General features: G+C 38.8%; 1 protein-coding gene across 3 annotated transcripts in view; it reads right to left on the bottom strand.

Moving 5' to 3' along the window:
- il12rb1 (interleukin 12 receptor subunit beta 1) overlaps nucleotides 1-23,445 on the bottom strand; it is a 56,560-nt gene that overhangs the window by 9,656 nt on the left and 23,459 nt on the right. For 2 of the 3 annotated variants that reach the window (XM_039766617.1, XM_039766618.1), the window contains 9 exons: nucleotides 22,066-22,232; nucleotides 19,716-19,858; nucleotides 18,161-18,226; nucleotides 17,673-17,727; nucleotides 11,889-12,008; nucleotides 9,863-9,948; nucleotides 9,026-9,242; nucleotides 7,715-7,861; nucleotides 601-705 (listed from right to left, as the gene is read on the bottom strand). In XM_039766617.1, the coding sequence (XP_039622551.1) occupies nucleotides 601-705; nucleotides 7,715-7,861; nucleotides 9,026-9,242; nucleotides 9,863-9,948; nucleotides 11,889-12,008; nucleotides 17,673-17,727; nucleotides 18,161-18,226; nucleotides 19,716-19,858; nucleotides 22,066-22,232 (1,106 nt within the window). Of the gene's footprint in view, nucleotides 1-600; nucleotides 706-7,714; nucleotides 7,862-9,025; nucleotides 9,243-9,862; nucleotides 9,949-11,888; nucleotides 12,009-17,672; nucleotides 17,728-18,160; nucleotides 18,227-19,715; nucleotides 19,863-22,065; nucleotides 22,233-23,445 lie in introns of those variants that run through there. The other variant, XM_039766619.1, reaches the window with a different exon arrangement.

Raw genomic sequence — 23,445 nt, 5'->3', positions numbered from 1 at the left:
ACACCCGTCCCCCCAAATATGTCCTCTACTCACAACTGAGCTGAGGCCAGAGAACTCATGGTAGCCAGTTAAAATGTGTCAAAGATACACTGTAGACCTACCTTCAAAATGGCAACTTCAGCAAAACTAGTTGGGAAGGCCCTGCCAAAGAATGTCCACTTTGGCACCACATGGTCCACCAGGCAGCAGCCCAATTTGAGGCCAAACGTCAAATTAGACAAAAGACAACAAACGGAAAGACAAGGGGAACCTAGTTTTGCAGAGGCCACCTCTCAATGAAGTGTCCTGTCCCCTCTGTTCCAAGGTTTGAAGCTGGAGAATTGGGATCCTCAGTCATCTATGAATGGATGATGAATGTCATACTCATTTTGAGTGACCACTTCCAATAATGACCACATGGATAAATCATGAGTTCATATTTCTGTGTGGATGTACATGCTTCCGTTGTCAATAACACATACTGCACATTTATTACTTGATAATTTCAGTTTTCTTGGAATTTTCTATTGGCTGATCTTTTGAAAGTCTCTATAGATACTATGAGCCAGCACTGTTTTTGAAATACACAATATAAAAATAATTATAGGGGCTTCAACTTACTGTTCTCTTTAAGATATGTCTCAAGTGCCAATGCAGTCCAGTAATCCTTATTCCTGTTCAGACAATGAAAGATGATGTGGTAGCGGGTAAAATTGTTCAGTTTTCCTAAGAAAATAAAGGAGTCAGAAGTGATGTGAATTTACAGGTCAAAACCCCAGGACTAACTGCATGATAATTTTTTGTATCTTTTAAGTATATTTTGTGTGGCACACATCATTTTATGTGCATATAAGTTAATGTATTTTTTAAAACTATATACTATAAACAGGTAGGTTTTTTTTGCCATTAACTACTGCTCAAAAAGCTGACCTGGCATCAGCCCCTCCAACACCAAGTGCAAGTGTAGCCCAGAGGCTAAGAGGTTGGATTGGAAACATCAAGGCCACAGTTTCAACCCCACTACTAACTTGATGTGTGATCCTTTGATGCATGGGCATCAAAATAAGCAGATGAGGGAAGTTTTTAAGGTATATGTCAGACAGTTTAACATCCAAGAACAGAACAGATGCATTGTTAGAATAAAATATGCTAAACACTTCTTAGATTGGCAGATATCTGAATGAAAGGATGTTGAAGTTTGCTGCAAACTGTGTAACACTGGCTGAAATAGAAAAGAAACACAACAAAAACAATGCATTGCCACTTAGACTACTGAACAAGCCATTCAAATACAGCAACCTACCATATTAATATTATTATTAATGTAAGCACGTACAGTAAGAGAAAAGGTTTTTCAAAATGCCTGCCTTTACATTTTTAGCAGCACATTCAAATTAGAAAATAAGATCATATATAACATTTAACTTTAGATTTTTCTCTTTTTTAACAATTGAACCAGGTATCACCCATGACTTTTAATGATTAACTGTTTTTTTGACTTTGCATAATACTTAATAACAAAGGTGCGTTTCTGGACCATACCATTTATCTATGTGCTGATTGGTGAAAATTAAAATATATTCAAATGTGTCAAGTAAATGCACCTACATGAAAGGACAAAATGAAAAGCGCTCTGTAAGATTTCTTCAGTCTGCCATGATGCATTGAACAGACAGATGTGGGGATTCCACCTATAGGAATAAATAAAGGATGACCTTGTTTGGAGTTCATCTTATATAAAAACTAGGGGGCTTTGCCCCCTACTTGCTTTGCTCGCCAACCCCTATGTTAATCAGATATACAATTTTAACTTTCTTTGGAATTGTTTCAATTTCATTATTTGCACTTTTACTTTAAAGCCAAAATATTTTTTGGAAACACATTGTGACAACGCAACGTATAACTGCCCGTGAGTGAATATTGTTTCTGTTTCTCTAATAAATAATCTGAATTTTTCTAATGTTTGTCCCTGTGATTTATTGATTATCATAGCAAAAGCTATTCTCACAGTAAACTGTCAATATTTTAATACAAATGGTATGTCACAATCTCCTTTGGTGTGTAATGTTATTCGCGGAATATATACATTACCTTTTTTTTGCCTGTTAAAATTTGCAACACTTCTCCGTGATCATAAATATACACCTGACTGAATTGTGTATTCTTTGAAATTCAACTTGTTGTTGCTTTAACTGTTCCGGGACCACAGATTCTCATAGCGTATGGTCTATTATTGTGTAAATCCACGTTTTGTGCATTGAATGATGCGAAAGCGAAAAGACTTTGTTGTCTACTCTTTGCCTTTCATTTCTGACCTCGATTTCTCCTGCTCTTTTTTCAATTACACCTAATTCTGATGATTAATCACCGTTTGTTTTGCGGTAATGCAATCTTTTCTATCTTTTCTTTGATACTGTAGCGACTGACATGATAAAGTATCACAAAAGTTTTACTTGAACAATCGCTGACTTTGTTACCCCAAACACAACTTTCTAGCACCTTCTCCAACCCCTCATTCCCCACGTCCCGCACTCCCCTTACCACATCAATCAATACCCCGCTATCAGTCTTCCGTGCTGTACTACACTCTCCCTCAATCGGACCGAACAGTCACTTAAAACCAAAAAGGCCACAACCTGGCTGGGATGCTGCAATACTTTCGAATTTTACTTGTTTCATAATCTCTTATCTGCCCTTTTTCTCTCCAACACTGTGACAATGCGGGTTCGGCTCCATGCTCCCATCACAGTTTGGAAGCGCTTGAACCCAACACCGTCGGTAATGTCACCGATGAGCTAGTCAGTGAAGGCAACAATTAAGCAAGTGGATGGTAAAAAAGTGCAAAAGTGCTTTTATTAAAATAGTCAACAAAACAAAGTGTTCAACAAGTGCAGTGCTTCAAAAATAGTTCCATAAATAAATAATCCTTAAAAGAAATGTGGAGGTTAAAAAATCAATAAATAGAAAAAACAATCCTTAAAACCAGAGGTTAAAACGTTCATACAGGAAACAGTCTTTAAAATCAATAACAAGCCCGGTTTCTTTCACTCCAGCATCTCTCCTGCTTCACCCATCTGAGCCTCGCAATAAGTTAGACGCTCTCACTGCAGCTGACCTGTATACCTGCTTCTGCTACTACTACTACTGCCAGTCGCCTTCCCGATCCTTGGCTCCGGTCGGCTCCCCCTGACAGTGACTTGGGAATTCCACTGTGACCAAGGCTCTCACACAGGGAACACCATGTCCCAAGTCCCGACTCCCGCTACCTTCTGTGGAGAGTCCTGCACCTTCCGATCACTCCCGCCCTTCAAACCAAACTCTACAGGAGCGACCACAGCTTCTCCCAGGTGTTGGCCAAACACCCAGGCTTCCTTCAGCTGCCTGCGAGCGTTTGCTTGCCTGCTTCCTGCTGCACCGACTTGCTCTCTCCCTCCTCACTGCTTCCTGCTCCAACCTCCGTTTACTTCTGTTCTTTTACTTTCCTTTTCTGATCGATCTTTCTATTTTTCGATCTCCTCTCCAACCGACTCGCACTTCTTATATTGCGAGGGGCCATAGCAGCTGCAGCACATTAGCCACGGGAATAATCACGGATGTGGGCAGTTCCTCACCTGTGCACTCGGTGAGAAACGCCCACACCGCAGATCACCGGGCGGCTTGCTACAACCACTACGCCCCCTCACGAAGCCGCCTCGAGTGCGGTGATTATTTATTTAAAAAAAAAAAAACTGGCCTTTGCACAACGAGCTGTGGACCCATAACACCACAAACGCCTTTAGGTCTCTATTCTCCATATTGCCCTTATACACTTATGTGTTGAGAGCATAGGATCGATGTGAACTATGTGCTTTTACACGACTGACTGTTTTTTGATGGATTTGCACTTTTATGATATTCTTTGGTAAGTAGGGCGTGTCTTGCAAGACTCTCATCTTCCATGTCCCCGCGAGACGGCCCTGGCACAGTCTCTTGGCACCAAGTCTCATGTTTACGGTCCCCGCGAGATGCTCTGTGGCAAGTGTCTTTTGTCTCGTGGGTCTTTTAAATGTCTTTCGAGAACTTCCGAGAAGATCACGTATCGTCGCCTTGCTTTTGCTTTCCAGGATTTCTTTTTATAATAGAGAGACATCTACACATGGAAGTGTGTGTCTGTCTGCCTGTCTGGCCCAGAAGTGCGATGTTACAGCATGAAGCTCAAAGAGCCAGCAAGGTGGCCCCAAGGTAACGAGTTGGAAGAAGAAAGAAGTGCGAGGCTATGGCATGAAGCTGAAAGAAAGTGACTCCATCACTAAAGTTAAACTGCCGAGGAAAGACAAACTCATTTTGCCGCTAATACACAAGCGAGGCGAGCACATTGGCAAAACAAAACCTCCAATGAGAGACAAACTCACTTAGCCGCTGACAGACAAGGGGGGCGAGCATGTCCGCAAAATGAAATCGTTAACTCTGCATTTCAATTTGTTTTGACAATTTCAACAGTTTTTATGAGCCTAGGCTTTTTACAGCAAAGGCTTACACAGCTAGTATATTGTTGTGATGTGAGATTTTGCATATAACTTGATAAATGTTTTGTACGTCTTTATTTATAATTTAGGCAAAGCAATGTAATTTAGTGTTACTTTGGTGAGAGGCATTCGTGTTTAACTTTACAACTGTCTCTTTGTAATTTTATGACAGGATTTGGGGATGTGACTTAAACCACTTTGGCAAGTGTTTCTTTGCTAAAGTCTTTCCCTCATCCCCCACATAAAGCCAGGTTAGCTTATTGGCTGTAGAGGTTGGACAGAAATCCTAAAAATTTGCTCAACCACATTCTCTCTCTTACTAACCAACATATGATGAAAGAAGCATCTCTCTTGCTAACCTGTGATGATGTAGAAATATCTTTCTCTTGTTAACAAATGATGAAGACCATCACACCATGAACTGACAAAAGAACAGCACAATGAAGAGCACAGCTTCAGCCATATTGAGACAGGCTTGAGGCCTGTTCTGAAAAAAGCTGAGCACCAACGATGCCTTAACTAGAGACATTTTAAGTAACTACAAGTCTGTGTGCTACCTGAGTTACACATCACCATTTTATCAGGTTGTATGGTTGCCAATATTCAAATGTACTTTGCATTTTGTTATTATTTATGAATATTATCAGTAACACATTATTTTATGTGTAACTTAACTCCTGCTTTTATTTTTACTACATCTAATTGCCTGAGGTTATAGATATAGAAGGGAAGGTGGGGTTAAGTTATATACAATAATACCTTATAAACAGTGGTAAGTCTGTGAGATTAGGCATTCTAATACAATAGGGGAAAGTAGAGCAAAATATATTACTCTACCAAGATAAAACATATATAATAATGGCTCAAGGCTCTTCTTTATTTACTGCATATTTTCCATGACATAGGAGGAAAAAGCTCTGCTGACCAACAGTCAAACAAATGACACAAAGGGTGTGTACAATGATTGAACAGGACATGTTACCAATCGATGTGGTTGACAGCAAATGCTTTTGCCAGCTAATCTATTGTCTTCAGACATTTTACCAAGACAATGCAACAGCTAAAAACTCAGAGAGTCACAATCAATAAGCTAACACTCACAACTGATTTTTAAACTGCAACAACAACCCAGTATTATATAACAATAATATGTCACTGCATAGATGAAGACTGTACTACAGAAACAAAATGGTCCTAAGTGCTGAAAGCCTTGCTGAGAATGTGGGCAAAGTGGTTCTGCATGTTCATATTAATGTATTAAACATTGTTTAAACTAATTCACTCATCACTCATCATTTCCCTACAGATTTTATTTTTTCTCCAGCCGTCTGGAGTTTTTTTGTTTTTTCTGTCCCCCCTGGCCATTGAACCTTACTCTTATTCGATGTTAATGTTGATTTATTTTGTTTTATAATCGTGTCTTTCATTTTTCTATTCTTTAATATGTAAAGCACTTTAAGCTACTGTTTGTATGAAAATGTGCTATATAAATAAATGTTGTTGTTGTTGTTGTTGTTGTTGTATCACCATGATCAGGATCTCGATTGAATCTTTTGGTCATCCACTGCTAGTCTCAGAAAATGACAGAATTAAAGTCTATGGTGAGGGGAAACCTAAGCCCACCCAGATAACTGGTCCTGGGGTCATCAGCAGAGTCCTTCGGGGGTCTGTCCTCAGTCTGTTACTTTTTCTTGTTTATACTGATGATACAGATTTTGGTATAGTTCGTAAACTTGTGAAATTTGCAGATGACACAAAAATTGGAGGAATGTCTGATAATGAGGAGGCAGTAAAAACAATTCAAGAAGATTTGGACAAGCTTTAGAACTGGACAAACAATTGGAAAATATAGCTTATTGTAGAAAGGTGGAAAGTGCTATATGTTAGCAAGCAGAATGTCAATTACAGGTACAAGATGGAGACAATGCCCTGCTGGAAGCAGCCTCTGAAAAGGATTTCAGGTTTTATGTTGACGCATTTTCATCATCTATGCAATGTGCAAAAGCCATTAAAAAGGCAAATGTTAGGTTATATCATAAACACTGTTCCATATAAATCAAAGGACATTATGCTCGACAATATGATGCTCTAGTGAGACCATCCATCCATCCATTATCCAACCCGCTGAATCTGAACACAGGGTCACGGGGGTCTGCTGGAGCCAATCCCAGCCAACACAGGGCACAAGGCAGGAACCAATCCCAGGCAGGGTGCCAACCCACCGCACTCTAGTGAGACCACATCTGGAGTATTGTATGCAGTTCTTGTCACCACAGTACAAAAAACACATAGCAGCACTTGAAGTTGTGCAGAGGGTACCAGCAAAGTGCATCCCAGAATTTAAGGTCATGTCGTACTCTGACAGACTCGGAGAATTAAACCTGTTGAGTGTTGAGCAGTGGAGACTGCATGGAGACCTCATCTCCAGAATTCTCAGAGGTTTTGATAAAGTAGATTTAGCAGGATTCTTTCTACTTAATAGTGAACCAAAGACTAAAGGACACAGGTAAATGTTAAGGGGAAGTGCATTTAGGCCTGAAACCAGGAAGCACTTCTTTATGCAAAAAGTTGTGGGAATCTGGAACAAACTACCAAATTATGTAGATGAAGCAGAAACCTTGACAAGCTTTAAGAAGTTGTGGATGAGATATTGAGACAGCTTAGCTATTAGCTAAAAAAACTGAGCCTGACAGACTAAATGGTCTTCTCTAGTTTGTCAGATTTTCTTATGTTTTTTTTCAAGGTTAATGAATGTGACCTCCACTATGAAATGAGCTCAAAGTTTTCACCCACCATGACAATCTAATCTTTTCACGTAATATTCTGAAAGTTTTCAATTGAAATCATTTCAATGGAATTATTCAAAGTAAAGATTAAATCACAGACTCAAGGACATCTGTGGAAATTGCACTTTAGACAGAAGCAATTCTTCACACAAAGGTTTGTGGTAATTTGACAAACTATTGCGCCACAGAGTAGAGACAGAAACCCTGACAACCTTCCACATTCATGTGGCTAAGATATTGGATGGCTTCGCTATGAGCTACACAAATGAGACGGATGTACTGAATGATCATCTGCCATTTTTCAGTCTATTTATATTTAAATATTACAATAAAAATAACATTACTGTCGCCATCCACCAGATCAATTCTTTCAACCAACCGCATTTTTTTTCAAACTGAGTAACACAAACCATGAAAACAACATGAAGAAATTAAAGAGCGCACCTTCTAGCATTTGTATGTGGAATTCACCATTCTTTATTTTCAAGTGTGATGAGTTCCAAACATCTGCAGCCACATCTCGCCATTCAACACAATATTTTTTACAGGAACTCTGAAGCCGGAAAGCACTGGAACGAACAATTTTGATGGCTTGAAGACAAGAATAAGAGGTAAAAGATAAGTCAGGGTGATAAATCCCAATGAGATGTAGAAATAGTAATGGGCAGCCTGACAAGTGCAAGAAGAATTCCTCTGTAGAACAGTCATGAAAGAGCAGTTTGTTGATTAGTCAATCAGAAATTAGTCACAAATCGGCATAGGTGGGTCTAAAAATCAGTGGATGGATGTGAGACATTGGGCTTCTTTCTTAAGCAAACATACTCATCTTTAGTAAGAAATTAAAACGTATGTGAAATATGAACTCTGAGGGGGTCAGTAGCCTCCAAGTCATTTATCAATTTAAATTTATGAAATTACAGTATAAAAATAATTATTCACAGGCAGTAAAGAGTACTGATTATGGCAATGAACGTGAAACAACAAATGTGCTGATTCATTTCGACACTCCAATGCACTTTTTGACCCTGAGCAAGTCACTTAATCTGCCTGTGCTTCTGACTGAAGAAAATGTATATGCAAGAAATTTAGAAGGTCATTATGCATTTATAATAAAATAATAATAATAGTTATAACAGAATAAAAAAAAACCCAATATCAATCTACCACTCCAAACTCTAGTCTTCATCTACAGCCCTGTGTCTCAAACCTTTACGTATGTCCTTCCTTCACTTCACTTAACCCAAGGTGAGATCATAGAAATCATAATATACAAAACATTGTCAAATCCTTTTATTCCATCTCAGTGTCAGGAAGGGCCATAATCAGTCGATTGAAGGGCAAACCCAAAAACACACCCAGACTCCCAGCAACACACAGTTAACATACATGTCTGGTAATGAATGTGGAAAACCACATTTACTGAAGTCAAAGGTAGACACGAAGACCATGCATACTTCACACAGATCGTAAATTTCCCCTTCGGATTAATTATCTATCTATCTATCTATCTATCTATCTATCTATCTATCTATCTATCTATCTATCTATCTATCTATCTATCTAACTTAATGGACTGAGAAACGAACCAAGGCAAACAGGTGATGAAGAAAAAGACCATTTTCTTTTGCAGTTGAAAGTCTCCCCATAATATCCTGAAGTTTATCAAGCTGATAGTATGTTCAGAGCATTACAATGTCATAATCCCGTAAAATCGATCAGAAATAATTGACAATATGTTTCAAAAGCTGTTCTTACCTTTTATGTTTGCCTGTGGGATTTGAAGAGTTTTTACTGGGGATTGCCCAACTTTGTTAGTAGCTATGATGGACACTTCATGTTCTGCTGCTGAAATGTTAAAGGCATACCATGTGTGTCTTGTTTCCTTCTGCAAATGATATTGTTGGCAGTTCTTTATGTAGATCTTAACAATGTAGCTCAGGTCTCCCAGAGAAGCTGAAAGGTTTTCACTGGCCTACAGGAAATAATATTAATTCAGTACACAAGCCCAGAATGTCCATCAGATTCATCCATCCATCCAATCTTTTAACAAGTTTAGCATTATGAGGAGCCACTACCTATTGAGCAGCACTAGACACAAGCGAGCAACCTGCAGTAAACAGGATGCCAGCCCATTAGCAGGCATACAGTAACTCATAGGGTCAAACACAGAGTCAGCAGTTAATATAACACACTGGTTTTTAGGATGAAGTAAGGAAAAATGGAATACCCAGGGAAAAGCCCTAATAGTGTTAAGGCCAACACCACTGTCTTACTTTATAGAAGTATGGCTTGTCATAAAGATGGGTAGGTGGACTTAAGCAGGGCTGCAGTTTTGGAAATTCGTCATCTTTAAATCATAACACATGAACAATAAGCCCTGGCACCACTTTCAGAACTGTCAGAATAGGATCAAGCCCCAATTGACCATTTAACAGAATAAATGAGTTCAGAACGTATGTTTAAATAGAGGGGTTCATAAAATAAATATATAGATAGGTTGAATTATTAAAAGCACTTTGCTCCTCAAAGAATTCTTTTTTTCCATTTATGGATTGAACTCCTTATGAAAACAAATTGGCACTTATACTATACCTTGAATGTAAGGTTAAGAAGCCGTTTGCCATCCTCAGTCAGATCACTCAGGCTCTCGATGTCAGCCTCTGGCTCAGACTGCAGCTCTGCAACGCAAGTCATAAACTGGTAACATTTGTGAACATCATACATTCTTTATAAAAATGACAGAAAATTAAATATACAGTAATAGCCATGTGGTAATAGAACAAATTGAAAAATATTTCATGTCTCTTGCTCTACGTTTATCCTCATTTTTCCTCCTACACCTTTCCTTGGTATCTTCATGAGTCTCAGCCTCTCTTGCAGGATGATCCCTCTAACTAGTGCATCACTATAAAGCCAATTTCTCAGACCCTGCCATTTTGGGAAACCTTCCTCGCCTCTTATCCACTTTTTTGACGACCACAAATGGCAGACGGGCCACCTCCTGTACTTTTACATTTCATTGAGTGTCTCAGCCTCTCTTGCCCAGTGATCCATCTCTCAAGTGCCTTTCCAGAAAGCTGGCTTCTCAGACTCTGTCATTTCGAGGCACCTTTAAGCCTATGTCCACTTTATGACTACCACTAACGGTAGACAGGCCACCTCCTATGCCTTTACTCTTCCTCATATGTCTCAATTGTTCTGGCATGGCACTTTCTCTCTCAAATGCATCTGACAAATCAGATAGCCCAGTGGGACCAGACACACACATGCATCGTAGCATTTTATTATATAGTAGCTATTAGTGTAAATGTACACTAGGCAGCCACTCTCAGTTTTTAATACTTTGATAAATGAAGGTCTGAAATTGAGGTTTTTTATATAATCTTGCTTGAATGAATCATTTTGCCTGGTATCCTATCTGAATCACTTTGCACATGGTAATCAAGACAAGCTAGATTACAGATAGACGCAAGAGCCTCACACAGTTCAGTCTCTGAGAATGGCTAACCAGGATGTGGCTTCAGCTGACTAATGCTGCAAGTGATGTGTCAGAATCTGGTCCAATTCTCTGCTCCTAACAGAAAGACTTGGTGTTGTAGTGATGTTCTGGCTGCATCTCTTGAGCCCTGTCCCCTATTTAGTGAGCAGAAAGAGTAATGGCCTGAAGTGGCAGTGACTATGGAAGCTGAATTAGAGCAAGCAGAAGCTCAGCTGATGATGGAAGTGGCACACTGAAACACAACACAAGGTGTTAACTCCTTGGAAAGACCAGGTTCAATTTGGGAATCACACCATGGAAAGGTCATTTTGTTTACAGAGTCACTTCAAGACCACAAGATAAATATACCACTATAATAAAAAGTAATCATGACAGAAATATTAATTTTATAAATGGCTTCTACAGTATAAAAGAATCCTTCAGCATACAAATCCATAATAGGAATCTCCCTGGAGACCCACAATAAAAGTCAACAGAAATGAACAGAGCAGTTAGCCAGCTACTTCAGTGCCCAGGCTGTTGTCTTCTCCAGATGTTATCAAAGAGTGCAGAACTTTGAAATGTGGAAAGTTATGGAGAACCATCCTTCAAAAGTCCAAGAGTTGAACAGGTCAGTATCTGTGATGCTCCAGTATGTTTGGGATTCAGCAGTTGTGGGTTCTCAGATGCCACTGTGTATTAATAACTGTATGTAACTTTACAATAATGTTCAGTTATTGCAAATCAATCAGTTTAACCAGACGTTTTGCTTTCTCGTACTAGAAAATCTCTAGGAAAAAAGGACCTTATCATTGTTTCTTCTGTCAAAACTCAAGAAATATTTTTTCCCTGATACAGCATAATAAAAACCAAAGCAAGAATCTATAAAAAAAAAAAAGGCAGAGTACGCAACATAACATAATTCTAATAAAAGGTACAAATTGAACATGAAAGAACTATATTTCATAAGCAAGTTAGTGGAGTTCAAAATTTATTATACTCTGACCACAGTGACACACTGAATTTCATTTGAATTTCATGGTTGTCTACATACATGTAAATATCTAATTTTACAGCATTCTGCAGCTTCAAAGAGAAAAGACTGTAATATATAAGTCACAAATATGCATAGAAAGTTACCTGTTGGAACAAAAACTGTCTGGCTCCATTCACTCCACACTCCCTTGCTTTCATTTTGGGGTCTACGCCTTACTCTAATCCGGTAGGCCTCCTTAGGGTCAAGAACCACAGAACAGTTGTCTGATTGCAGCAGAAAAGATTAGAGAGGATTTAGTAAAAGACATAAGAGTGAGCAACATTTGGCAGAGACATTAGGGTCACTGGCTCAGCAGGCAGGCACAGACATTTGGCCTTCACAGACCACACATTTAATGGAAAAAGGACAGGGTAACTAAAAAGGACAAGAGACAAAAAGAGGAATAACTCAGAGCCTTTATTTTTTCAGGACAACATTATATCCATCCATTTTCTACACTCTTCAGTCAGTTCAAGTTTGCATGAAGCTTATGCCTGCCTCTAATTGAGTGAGTCCGATTTAAAGTTGAGCAGAAATTTAGCAGCGCTCCTTCACAACTATTGGCATCCCTAGGGTTGGCATCACACAGTGTGGTAACCAAGCCCAGATTAAGACCATCACAGGTCGCAGGGTGACTTGATGAATAGAGTCCCTTAACAGAGAGCTGATCGTACTTTAAACAATGCACTATGCAGACACCCAGCCATTTAATACAGCGTGGTAATTGCCCCTATTAGTAATGCACAGAGATTTGATCATTGCATTGGTGGGGTCACCCCCATTTTTGATTTCAGCCTACTCATCTATTTCAATGAGTTCCCTCTCACGAGATCCAACTGATCCCTTCAGTGGTAGAGAGAGTCACCCTTGGTGATTACAGCCAAAACCACTGCACATAAATTATATAGATAGGGTTTAACCCTTCTAATGGTGTCACCCAGTGCAGTCTACACCCCCTAAAAACTCCTAATGACCCCACTGCTCACAGTCACCATCTGTGTAGAGCTGGACTATTCTTCATATTGATTTCATCTCCAAATCTGGTTTACTCCAAAATTAGGTTGAATGGCATAAATGTGAGTGTACGAGTTTGTGTGTAATGCACTGGACTACCAACCCTTCCAGACCTGTTTTCAATATGAGTGAAGTGAATCAAAAGATGAGACCTGAACCAGAAACTTTGTGCTTTGTGTATATATATATATATATATATATATATATATTGTGGCGAATCGCTGGAGCTGCGACCCGGCCGGGACACCTGGAAGGACCGGGAGGTGGCATGTACATCCTCCGGGCCACGAGAGGGCAACTGCCCTGGATCAGAGGAGGACCACGGGAGAAGAACAAGGAGGCTCACACCTATTGGGACCCGTGGCCACAGCCAGGGGGCGCCCTGAGTCTCAGAGGGCCCGGGACTGATTTACTTCTGCCACACCCGGGAAGATGGAGGAGGATCCCTCCAGAGACGCCCAGACTGCTTCCGAGTGTTCTTCCACCACACCAGGAAGTGTCGTCAGAGGGAGCTCCTGGAGCCTACAGTCTGGGAGCTAGAGTCGGGAGTGGGAGTGGGACAAGGCTCCCGTGGAGAGAGGAAAAGCGGTCCAAGGACAGAGAGGAGGAAGACAAGCCCGGAGGACTGGTGATTGGTGTGAGGAGCACAATGTGTTGTGCGGGACTGTATGATGGAGGAGAAAATAAATGTGCTTTTTATAAAGATGCGCTGTCTGTCTGATGATGTTCGGGCATGTCTCACACTATATATATATATATATATGTTACATGATTACTTGCAAACTACTGGGGCTAGAATCTTTATGTTGGTTTAAATCATAAACTTCTGACCTGACATGCTCTGGAAATTCAAAAAATTTAAGATAGTGGCAACCTCAGCAAAATGACCTCTGCTCGCATGTTTCTTATAGGAAAGTGACTGAGATAGTGGCATGACAGAAATATATGCAGAGAGTCAAGCAAATTGCAGAGACTAAGTCCATGATGACGAACACTGTAATAAGAAGAGAAGAATAAGAACAGCACTATTTGCTGAGCACCAGACATCAAGCACATCACATAATACAATTAAGTGACGAAGACCAAGAAAGAATAAGCAGACAAGATGCTTAGACACACAGATAAGCAACAAGTAATCCTGAATATCACCTGGTATGTTCTGAAAAATCAAACAAATTTAGGTAACAGTAACATGGTTACAGTTATATTGGTAAGCAGAAATATTTACAGTAATAACAGCACAAGTCCACCTATTGATAATCACCGAGGGCATAGTACATACATGTTCAGAATTCATAATCATGTGTACTGTAAATATTGTGTTGATTGATCATCCAATGTGATGAAGAACTCCATAATAAGAAGGAAAAAACAGAACAAAATCTGCAGAACATCAAGCACATCACAGCGAATGCTTAAGACAGAACAACTAAGAAGCAGGTAGACACAAAAGAAAGGCAAGACACAATCCAAGATACGTAAGAATGAGAACAAGACAGACGTACTGACAAACACCACCAATGCCTATGAAGCACCATGGTCAAAACTAAATAATGTGTTGCTAAAATGGAAAAGTTCAGCTTGCTCTATATCAGGGGTGCCCACACTTTTTTGGCTTGTGAGCTACTTCTAAAATGACCAGTATATATATACTGAGTATACTTTATACATAAAATGTATGTTGTCGTACCTTGCATAACTGAATAACCTTTATGGCAAAATAACAATTCAATACATTTATGGTCACTACAGTATTTGGATTTAATAATCGTCATGTGGGAAAAGGCTGATTCACATAAATAAGTACAGCCAAATAATGCAGTCAAGGAGCTTTTGAATTCAGCCGAGTGAAAAATGACGGCTGTCCGATTAACTGCGATTTTAGTTCCCTCTCCTTTCTCAGATCACTTTTTGGAAGGATGTCAGTTTCGTAGTTTTTATGAACGGTTCGAAAGTGCCTTTCCACATTTTCCTTCTTTGGAATAGCAATGATAGATTGACAGATTAGACAAACGCACTTCGATTGTGACATTGTGAGAGAAAAAATCCTCTTCCAATTCCACATCCAGCCCATACCCTCCCCAAACATTTTTTTTTAAATCCCTTCTTTAGTCTATAGCCGGAGTTTTGCAGTAGTTTGCGCATTTCTTTGTGCGTGCGGGATAACCAGTGTGTTAGAAGAAAAGCGATCTCAGACTGGCCACCCTGTATGTCAATCAAGTGGCAAATGTCATAAGAAGGATATATGATAGACTAACGTTTAAAAAAAAAAAATTTTAATGCAATGCGATCTACCGGTCGATTGTGATTGGCGCATTGGGCATCCCTGCTCTGTATGAACTGCTCTTTAGTTAGGACTGTATGTCTGCATTCTTCACTAGTTTATAATATAATATAACTAGGGGGCTCAGCCCCCTGCTCGTTTCGCTTGCCAACCCCGAGGTTTGATTAACCAGATATACAATTTAAAGTGATTGTTATTTTCATGGGAATTGTTACATATGCATTATTTTCACTTTAACTTCAGTTAAAACAGTATTTGGAATTAAAATTTCTTCAAGATCACATTAAATTTTGATTCTGTGTTTGGATTTACATTGTGACAACACAATGTATAACTGCTCATTAGTGAATATTGTTTCTTTCTCTCTAATAAATAAATCAACTTTTTCCAATGTTTGTCCCTATGATTTGTTAATTGTCATAGCAAAATCTATTGTCACGGGAAACTGTAAATGTTATTAATGGCATATCAAGATCTCCTTTTGTGTCTAATGTTATTCACATAAAATATACTACATTACCTTTCTTGTCGCCTGTTAAAAGTTTACGTTACAATTGTTGGACCAATTTTTAATACAACTAATCTTGTTCCATTGCATAGTCCATCACTCACACATAAATAACGCAATAACATTACAAAACATTCTTCTTTCAACAGTAATTCGGCCGGTGACTGACTAGACAGTGTTAACGCTTGTAGATATTCTATGGGACATTGTAATTGATGTTTTCATCTTCTGCACGATCACCACCAACTGCTTCAGCACAGTCTATTGATGCACATTTAATCAATTTGTCGTGTAACCAATCGACAATTTTCGCGTTAATTAATTTGACTTCATTGTTTCTCACTGCCATATTTAGATGAATGGGTGATTCTAAACTGGATCTTCGTAAGTGTGTGTGTGTGTGTGTGTTCATAAGTAAGCCCTTTAATGGATTGGTGTCTGTCCAGGTTAATTGCCGGAATGCATCTGATGACTGTGGTCTTGTTTGAAAATAGTGGGTGTGACTTGAAAGAATCTCATGGTAAAAGTTTCCATCTCGTGGGACTTCCTTCCAAAAACTCTCTTCAAAAAGTCATGTCTCGTCACAGGATTAGTCTCACCCCAAGATTTATTTATTATATTATATATTACATTATATTATATAATATGAAGTGATTCACTGTTCACTGCTCCTGCCTCGTCTTTCCAGCGTCCCATTTTCCTATTGTTGTTTGTGTGGAGTTTGCATGTTCTTCCTATACTGTATCGACATGAGTTTTGGAAAGGATCCTCTTGTTTTCCACGCACATTCCAAAAGTTATGTCATAATACAGTATAACTAGCAGAGTCACCCAATGTTGCATGTCTACTGTTATTACTGGAAAGCTTCTTTCTGTTCTTGTTTTTTTCTTCTGGTGCAAAAAACAAATTTCAATAAATATGGCCTGTGACAACATGGCCCCCACCCAGTTGGCCAGGGGACGTGACATAAATAGTGAGGAGGAAAATGGTTGATAAAGATGCATGTACTGGGCAGTAAAAAAACAGGAATTTCTTGGCTGAACGGCATGTGTGGTAGTATTGTTCCATCATTAGAATCTTTGTATTTCTAGTTCTCTGTCAATAGATCATAATGTAGTTTTTCTTCTCCCTTGGTTTGACCCGTAAGCCACCCCTGCTATCTCCAGATGGAAAAGATTGAAAGATTTATGCAAAGAACTTGACTTCTGGTAAGAAGCACTTGTGTGTTAAATTTCAAGTATATGCTATGAACAACAAGGATGTACATAAAGAACAAACAGAGACTGTGCTTTATGAATAAAATCTAGAAATAGAATAGAATCAAATAGAAACATGTAGTTTAAACAGATTTATGAAGGAATCTTCTAACATAATGACATTTTCAAACCTATTTCATGGTCAAGGGTGCCAGAACCTGTCCTGGCAGCACTGGGTACAAGTTTGGAACCAATACCTGAATATTATCGATTTTGTCTCAAAGCCCAATCACACACATATACACTGACTGGGCCAAGTTAGAGATACAACTTAACCTAACCTACACATGTTTGGAAACAAGGGATCAAAATCTGAGTATCTGTGGGAAAAACCACATGATTATGAATGATGAGAACATGACAATGCCGCTTAGACATTGGCACAGGATTCAATTCCATGACACTAACCACTGTGATATAATATAATATAATATAATATAATATAATATAATATAATATAATATAATATAATAATGTTGGACAGTCAGTTCAAACTTGTCTCCTGCTTTATGACCAGTGCTGCCAAGATAAGGTCCAGCTGCATAATGCATAACTCTGCACTGAATTAAGATTTAGAAAATGGATGGAATAATATAATATATGTATTGTTTTTACTTATAGCTTCTTTTCACAGAAGCTATGAATGATAATTATACAGGTAAGGTCTTTTTTACAATTGTGATCCTTAGAACTTATTTGATGTTGGCAATGTGCACAGCAAAAGCTTTTTGCAAAAGCAGTCAAACATTTATTTAAAATAAATAAATAAATCAAAGCATCACTGCTGCCCTTTTAGTTGCTTACAGACTGAGCTGTGCCTTCTTACCATTCTTTGTGCCACCTCCTGATTTACATTTCACATCTTTCTCCAAAACATTATTCTGGGTGACAGAGAAATTATTTGAGAATTACAATATGCACTACATTGTTAAAATTCCATGATGTAAAAGCAGCACAAAGACACAGCAGTTGCATGTAAAGGGGATTCTATCTCTGAAACTGAAGTGGTGCCAACTCTTATACCAACTCTCTGTGCTGACCCATTCATACCAGGATGATTTCTGTGTAGGTTGACTTGACTTTTGAGAATGTGAGAGTTTCTCCAGATGGTACAGAGGACTGGTGCTGCTAAGTGGCAGTGCGGTGGTGAGGTTTGATTTTTGAAGTCATCCTATAACGCATGTTGAAGGTCTTTCTGACACTCACAGAACTAAATGATCAATGGTTGAAAGCACTATAAATAAACTGATATTTTTATAGCACAAACCATCTACTTATTTAACCTACTTGACATTTAAAGTCTTTTGGGTTTACCTTAATTTCCCAGGCCCCTTCTGAATTCATTTCTGTTTTAGTCATCACACAAGAATTTATTGTTGGCTGTTGCAAAATAAAAAAGATAAAGATAAATTATAAAAATAGTTCCTCAGATTGAACTCACCAAAACTTCTCAGGTTCATTCTAAAATGTTTTTGAAAATGATATTAGGCTAGTTAGACTACCCAAGAGTTATCTGTGTCATTATGGTGCCCTATTTCCAATAATGAATCTCTTTGTCTGTATCTCTAAATTACATGGATGAAGTGCATCCTAATTAGTCTGTTTTGTTTTTAATCTCTTGAGTCCCAGGATGCACTGCCATTGAAATTTCAAATTCATATTACTGTCTATGTAGATAAGAAATATATAGCCAGCCAGCCATCAATTTTCTAAAGCTGTTAATCCAAAATGAAAACAGCCATTCATGGACACTGGCACCTGCTGCACCACAAAGAACATGTGGTATATTATATTATCCATCCATTTTCTAACCCGCAGAATCCAAACACAGGGTCACGCCAGAGCCAATCCCAGCCAACAAGGCAGGAACCAATCCTGGGCAGGGTGCCAACCCACCGCAGGACACACACAAACCAAGCACACACTAGGGCCAATTTAGAATCGCCAATCCACCTAACCTGCATGTCTTTTGGATTGTGGGAGGAAACCGGAGCACCCGGAGGAAACCCACACAGACACGGGGAGAACATGCAAACTCCATGCAGGGAGGACCTGGGAAGCGAACCCGGGTCTCCTAACTGTGAGGCAGCAGCGCTACCACTGCACCACCGTGCCGCCTATATTATATTATATTATATTATCCATCCATCCATTTTCTAACCCGCTGAATCCGAATACAGGGTCACGGGGGTCTGCTGGAGCCAATCCCAGCCAACACAGGGCACAAGGCAGGAACCAATCCTGGGCAGGGTGCCAACCCACTGCAGATATTATATTATATTATATTATATTATATTATATTATATTATATTATATTATATTATATTATATTATATTATATTATATTATATTAACTGAATATAAGATATGCATGAATAATCTTTCTAAATCAGCTTTAGTTTCCTCATCAGGCAAATTGCTCAGTAATTTTAATTCTGAGGTTTTCTTTGTACAATTCACTCTCAAGAGACTAGTAAAAGTATTACACTCTGCTGCCAGAGTCTTCCTTCTGACAGAACAACATGAGCACTTGGCCCCTCATGTAGAGAGACTTTTTTTGCTTCCTGTCTGCTTCTGAAACCCCGTTAAGACAAAGCTGCTCACCTTCAGAGCTCTGAAGTTTACTTTCCCAACCTACGCTTCTTACCCCAAATAAAACTTTGAGACTTGAGGTTTCTAGTGGCAACTTTATTGCCATCCCAAAGCCTCACTATATCACTGCCATTTATCTTTGCAACAATTGAACGCCTAAATTTGCATGTGAAGCTCAATTTGTCTTGAAATATCCTATATAAGTGATTAGATACAAATGTATTTATGTAGAAAGAACAGCAGATAATCCTGTAAACTTGTAAAATGAACCTCATACCAGATGCTTCTGTTGAACGTCACATCTTCTGTACTGAATCTCATTCAGTGAGCCATGCGCCTCCTTGGACGGGCTTTCCCAGATTAACGTCAAATTGCTGGCTGATCTGGACATATTTATGTTTGTAGGAGGAATAAACTTGGCTGCCAGTAAAGAAAGAAGATAGATAAAACTTAAAGAAATGTTTTCAAATGTACAAATCTATCAAAAACTGTTTTGGGTCTACAAATTGTTCACAAATTCCTCGTGCTTTGACAATGTAGCATTAAAGGATTATGACCCCTGGAACTCAAATGCTAACACAAGGTGAAATGTAAAGTCTCCTTATACATGAAGTACAGCGACTTCAGGTCAGATATTCCCTCATGACTGAACGTACATAAAGGTGAGTGAGGCAAACACACATTTATTTGGAATGGTTTGTAATATGTCGATGAATATAAAAGATGAGCCCAGGTGATCTCTTGGAATGAAAAAAGACAGATGTTCAGTTACAGTGGAGTGTAGGAGTCAACAGGCAAATTGTTGATATTCACTCAGACTTGACCCAAAAGGAAAGTTAGCTTTTGACAGAACCTCAAGAAGTACAGAAAAATAATAAAGAAGAACAACCTCACTGAAACACAAAAAAGAATATATAAAAAAAAAGGAAGGCGCCCCAGTAGTGTTTCCTGACACACATCTGTTGAATAAATTGTTGGCTAAAAGTACTCAGTGCAAGAGGATGTGCAGCAGCATTGTTCATAATGGCCCTCAATTTTGTTTCCATCCTCTCCTCCTCTTCTACCGCCAGGGGGTCCAGAGTGCATCCCAAAGCTGAGGCCATCTTTTTAATCAGCTTGTTGACTTAGGGCCCTCTCTTGTAGGTGATGTTATTGACCCAGCACATCACACTTAAATAAAAAAATCACACTTCCCATCACAGAGCTGTAGAAAATATAAAAGGATTTTCACTACCCATATTGAAGAATTGCTGCATCCTAAGTAAAAATGTCTTTTCTTATACAGTTGCTCTGTGTTACCAGAGTAGTCCAGCCTGACACTGATGTAGAACCCCAAGTACTTGTAGCAGCGCACCACCTCTCCTTCCACTCCAGGAATAATGAGGGTCTTTGTTGTCGCAAAAGTCAATAACCAATTCCTTGGTGTTGTTGATGTCAATTTGTAGACAATTGTCTTCCCTTAAGAAACAAAGTTCTCCCTATGATTCCTACTCTGTCTCCTCCTTATTAATAAACCACATCAGTGCAAAATTATTTGAGAGTTACTGCACGTGATACGACTTGATGTTATATTTATACAGAGTAAAGAGAAAAGTGTCAGAACTGCTCCTTGTGGTGCTCCAGCATCACTCATACAGTCTTGGAGCCTCACAAACTATCTGTCAGGCACACCACAGTTTTTTATCCAGGACGCCATAAGTTAATCCCCCTACATAGCCATGAGCTTACCCTTTAACAGGGGTGGCCGGATGGTATTAAGGCAATGGAAAAATCAGAAAACGCAAGCCAAGTAATCTTTTACAAGAGGACTCATATAGTTCAGGACCTGCTTCTCGAAGGTATTCAAGATGTGGGACATTAAAAAGAGTGGAGAACACTCTGATACCCAATGAAGGTAACACAAAAAAGCTTTAAAAAGCTGAATGAAAATTAAGAGCAACAAGCCAAACTCAGAAATTCATTTAAAGTTGAGTGACATATGAGCATGAATGCAACAGATGAGTAGATTGTATTGTTATTATATGAGCCAATTTATTTATATAATGCCTTAGTTGTCCAAGGATGAATGAAAGGAAAGGTAAACAAATAAAACCCATGTTCTCATTTAAGATGGAGGGTAAGGCAAGAAGGGAAATAAAGGACAGTAAACCTAGAGCAGCCTGTGGATGAATGAAGATAAACAGCACCAAGCTGAGCTCAGATAATGACTCAAAATGGAATGTCATATAAGAGTGAAGATAATGGATGAAAAGATGAGCTAAGATACTATCATAGGATGAAACATAATCCTATTTCAAAGTAAAGGTCATCCAGGTGAAAACAGATATTCATGTAAGGTGGAAGGTGGTGGACACACACAACAACAAGCTGAACTGAAATGCTTGCATGGGGTTAATGTGAACGGCTCTGATTCAGTAAAAAAGTAGAGATTTCACAATGTCTAGTATTATGTCACTTTGACCTTCTAATAGTTATTATGAAAGCTTGTGGTTAGGTCTTCAAAGCGGAAAAAAAACAGCTTTTGCACCTTATTCTCGTATAGAAAAGAAACCTGGCATGATACATAATCTGCTTCATTTTATATAGTTTTACCGATTCACATAATGACATTAGCTAAAGCTACTCACTGCTGTTTTCCAAGGTGAACTTGTAGATAGTAGATGTAAAATTCTTTTTCCCATTTGAGGCATTCACCCAGAATGTGACTAGATGGCCTTTAAGCAAGTCTTTTCTGTAAATGTGACAGGATGTGGAGTTCATGGGGTTTGATTTGTAGCACTCATAATTCTCTATACTGAGAAAGGAAAGAAAAAAAAGGTGATTTATTCTGAATTGAAATCATAATAGTAATGCTGCTACATTAGTTACATTTAAAATAGGGATTTCATACATTTTTACACTGACAATGAAAACATTACATTAATTGCCAGAACCACAAATGTTCCCATAAGTACTGAACCTGTATAGATAGATAGATAGATAGATAGATAGATAGATAGATAGATAGATAGATAGATAGATAGATAGATAGATAGATAGATAGAAGTGATTAAAGTAGGACCACATTGCTGGTGGTACTCTTTTTAGGACGATACAGTGATATTTGATTGGAGGGTGGTGGGGCTTATTCCCTGATGAAGCTTTGAGCACCAGGATACGTCAACACTCAATTGAAGATCAGGAGGTTGGAGGTTCCTCCACTAAGAAAATGTGCTGGTATGCATTCTGGCCAAAGACCGGAGGATGGCCATAAGATAAAACACAGTCAAAACCAGAAACAAGTTGAAACGATGATGACAAATCCTTTTGCACCAAAGCCTGATTGCTAATCGGAATTCAAAGTCAGAGGGAAAATCAACAGTTCAGAAACCAGAAATTCGAGAAAGTAATTCACACTACAGTATGTTCATTTGAGTTTTCTATCCAAGTCATGGATATGAATGAACCATCGCACAGGTATTTAAGAGGTCGCAATGATGAGGTTACATGCTGCACCTTCTGAAACCACATTCTTTGGCAATCAGGAGCAGCGAACCAGTAACAGGAATGATAACATGGCAGCATCCATATGCAAAACAAAATAGCGATATGGTACCATAAGAAGAGTGACTTGACTGGGCCTAAAGGGGATGAATTATGCAGAAAGATTAAAAGAGCTGAGCCTTTTTAATATAAGCAAAAGAAGATTATGAGGTGACATGATTGGAGTGTTTAAAATTATGAAGGGAATTAGTCCACAGGGTCAAGACTGTTATTTTAAAATGAGCTCATCAAGAACACGGGGACACAGTTGGAAAGTTGATCAGGGTAAATTTCGCAGAAACATTAGGAGCTTTTTCTTTACACAGAGAACCATAGACACTTGGACTAAGTGACCAAGTAGCATGGTATACAGTAAGACTTTCGAGTCTTTCAAAACTCGACTTGATGCTTTTTTAAAAGAATTAAGTGGATAGGACTCGTGAGCTTAGTTGGGCTGAATGGCCCGTTCTCGTCTAGATTCTTCT

This window comes from Polypterus senegalus, chromosome 10 (genome assembly GCF_016835505.1).
Source record: "Polypterus senegalus isolate Bchr_013 chromosome 10, ASM1683550v1, whole genome shotgun sequence".
NCBI lineage: Eukaryota > Metazoa > Chordata > Cladistia > Polypteriformes > Polypteridae > Polypterus > Polypterus senegalus.
This window is presented reverse-complemented; position numbering and strand designations above follow the sequence as displayed.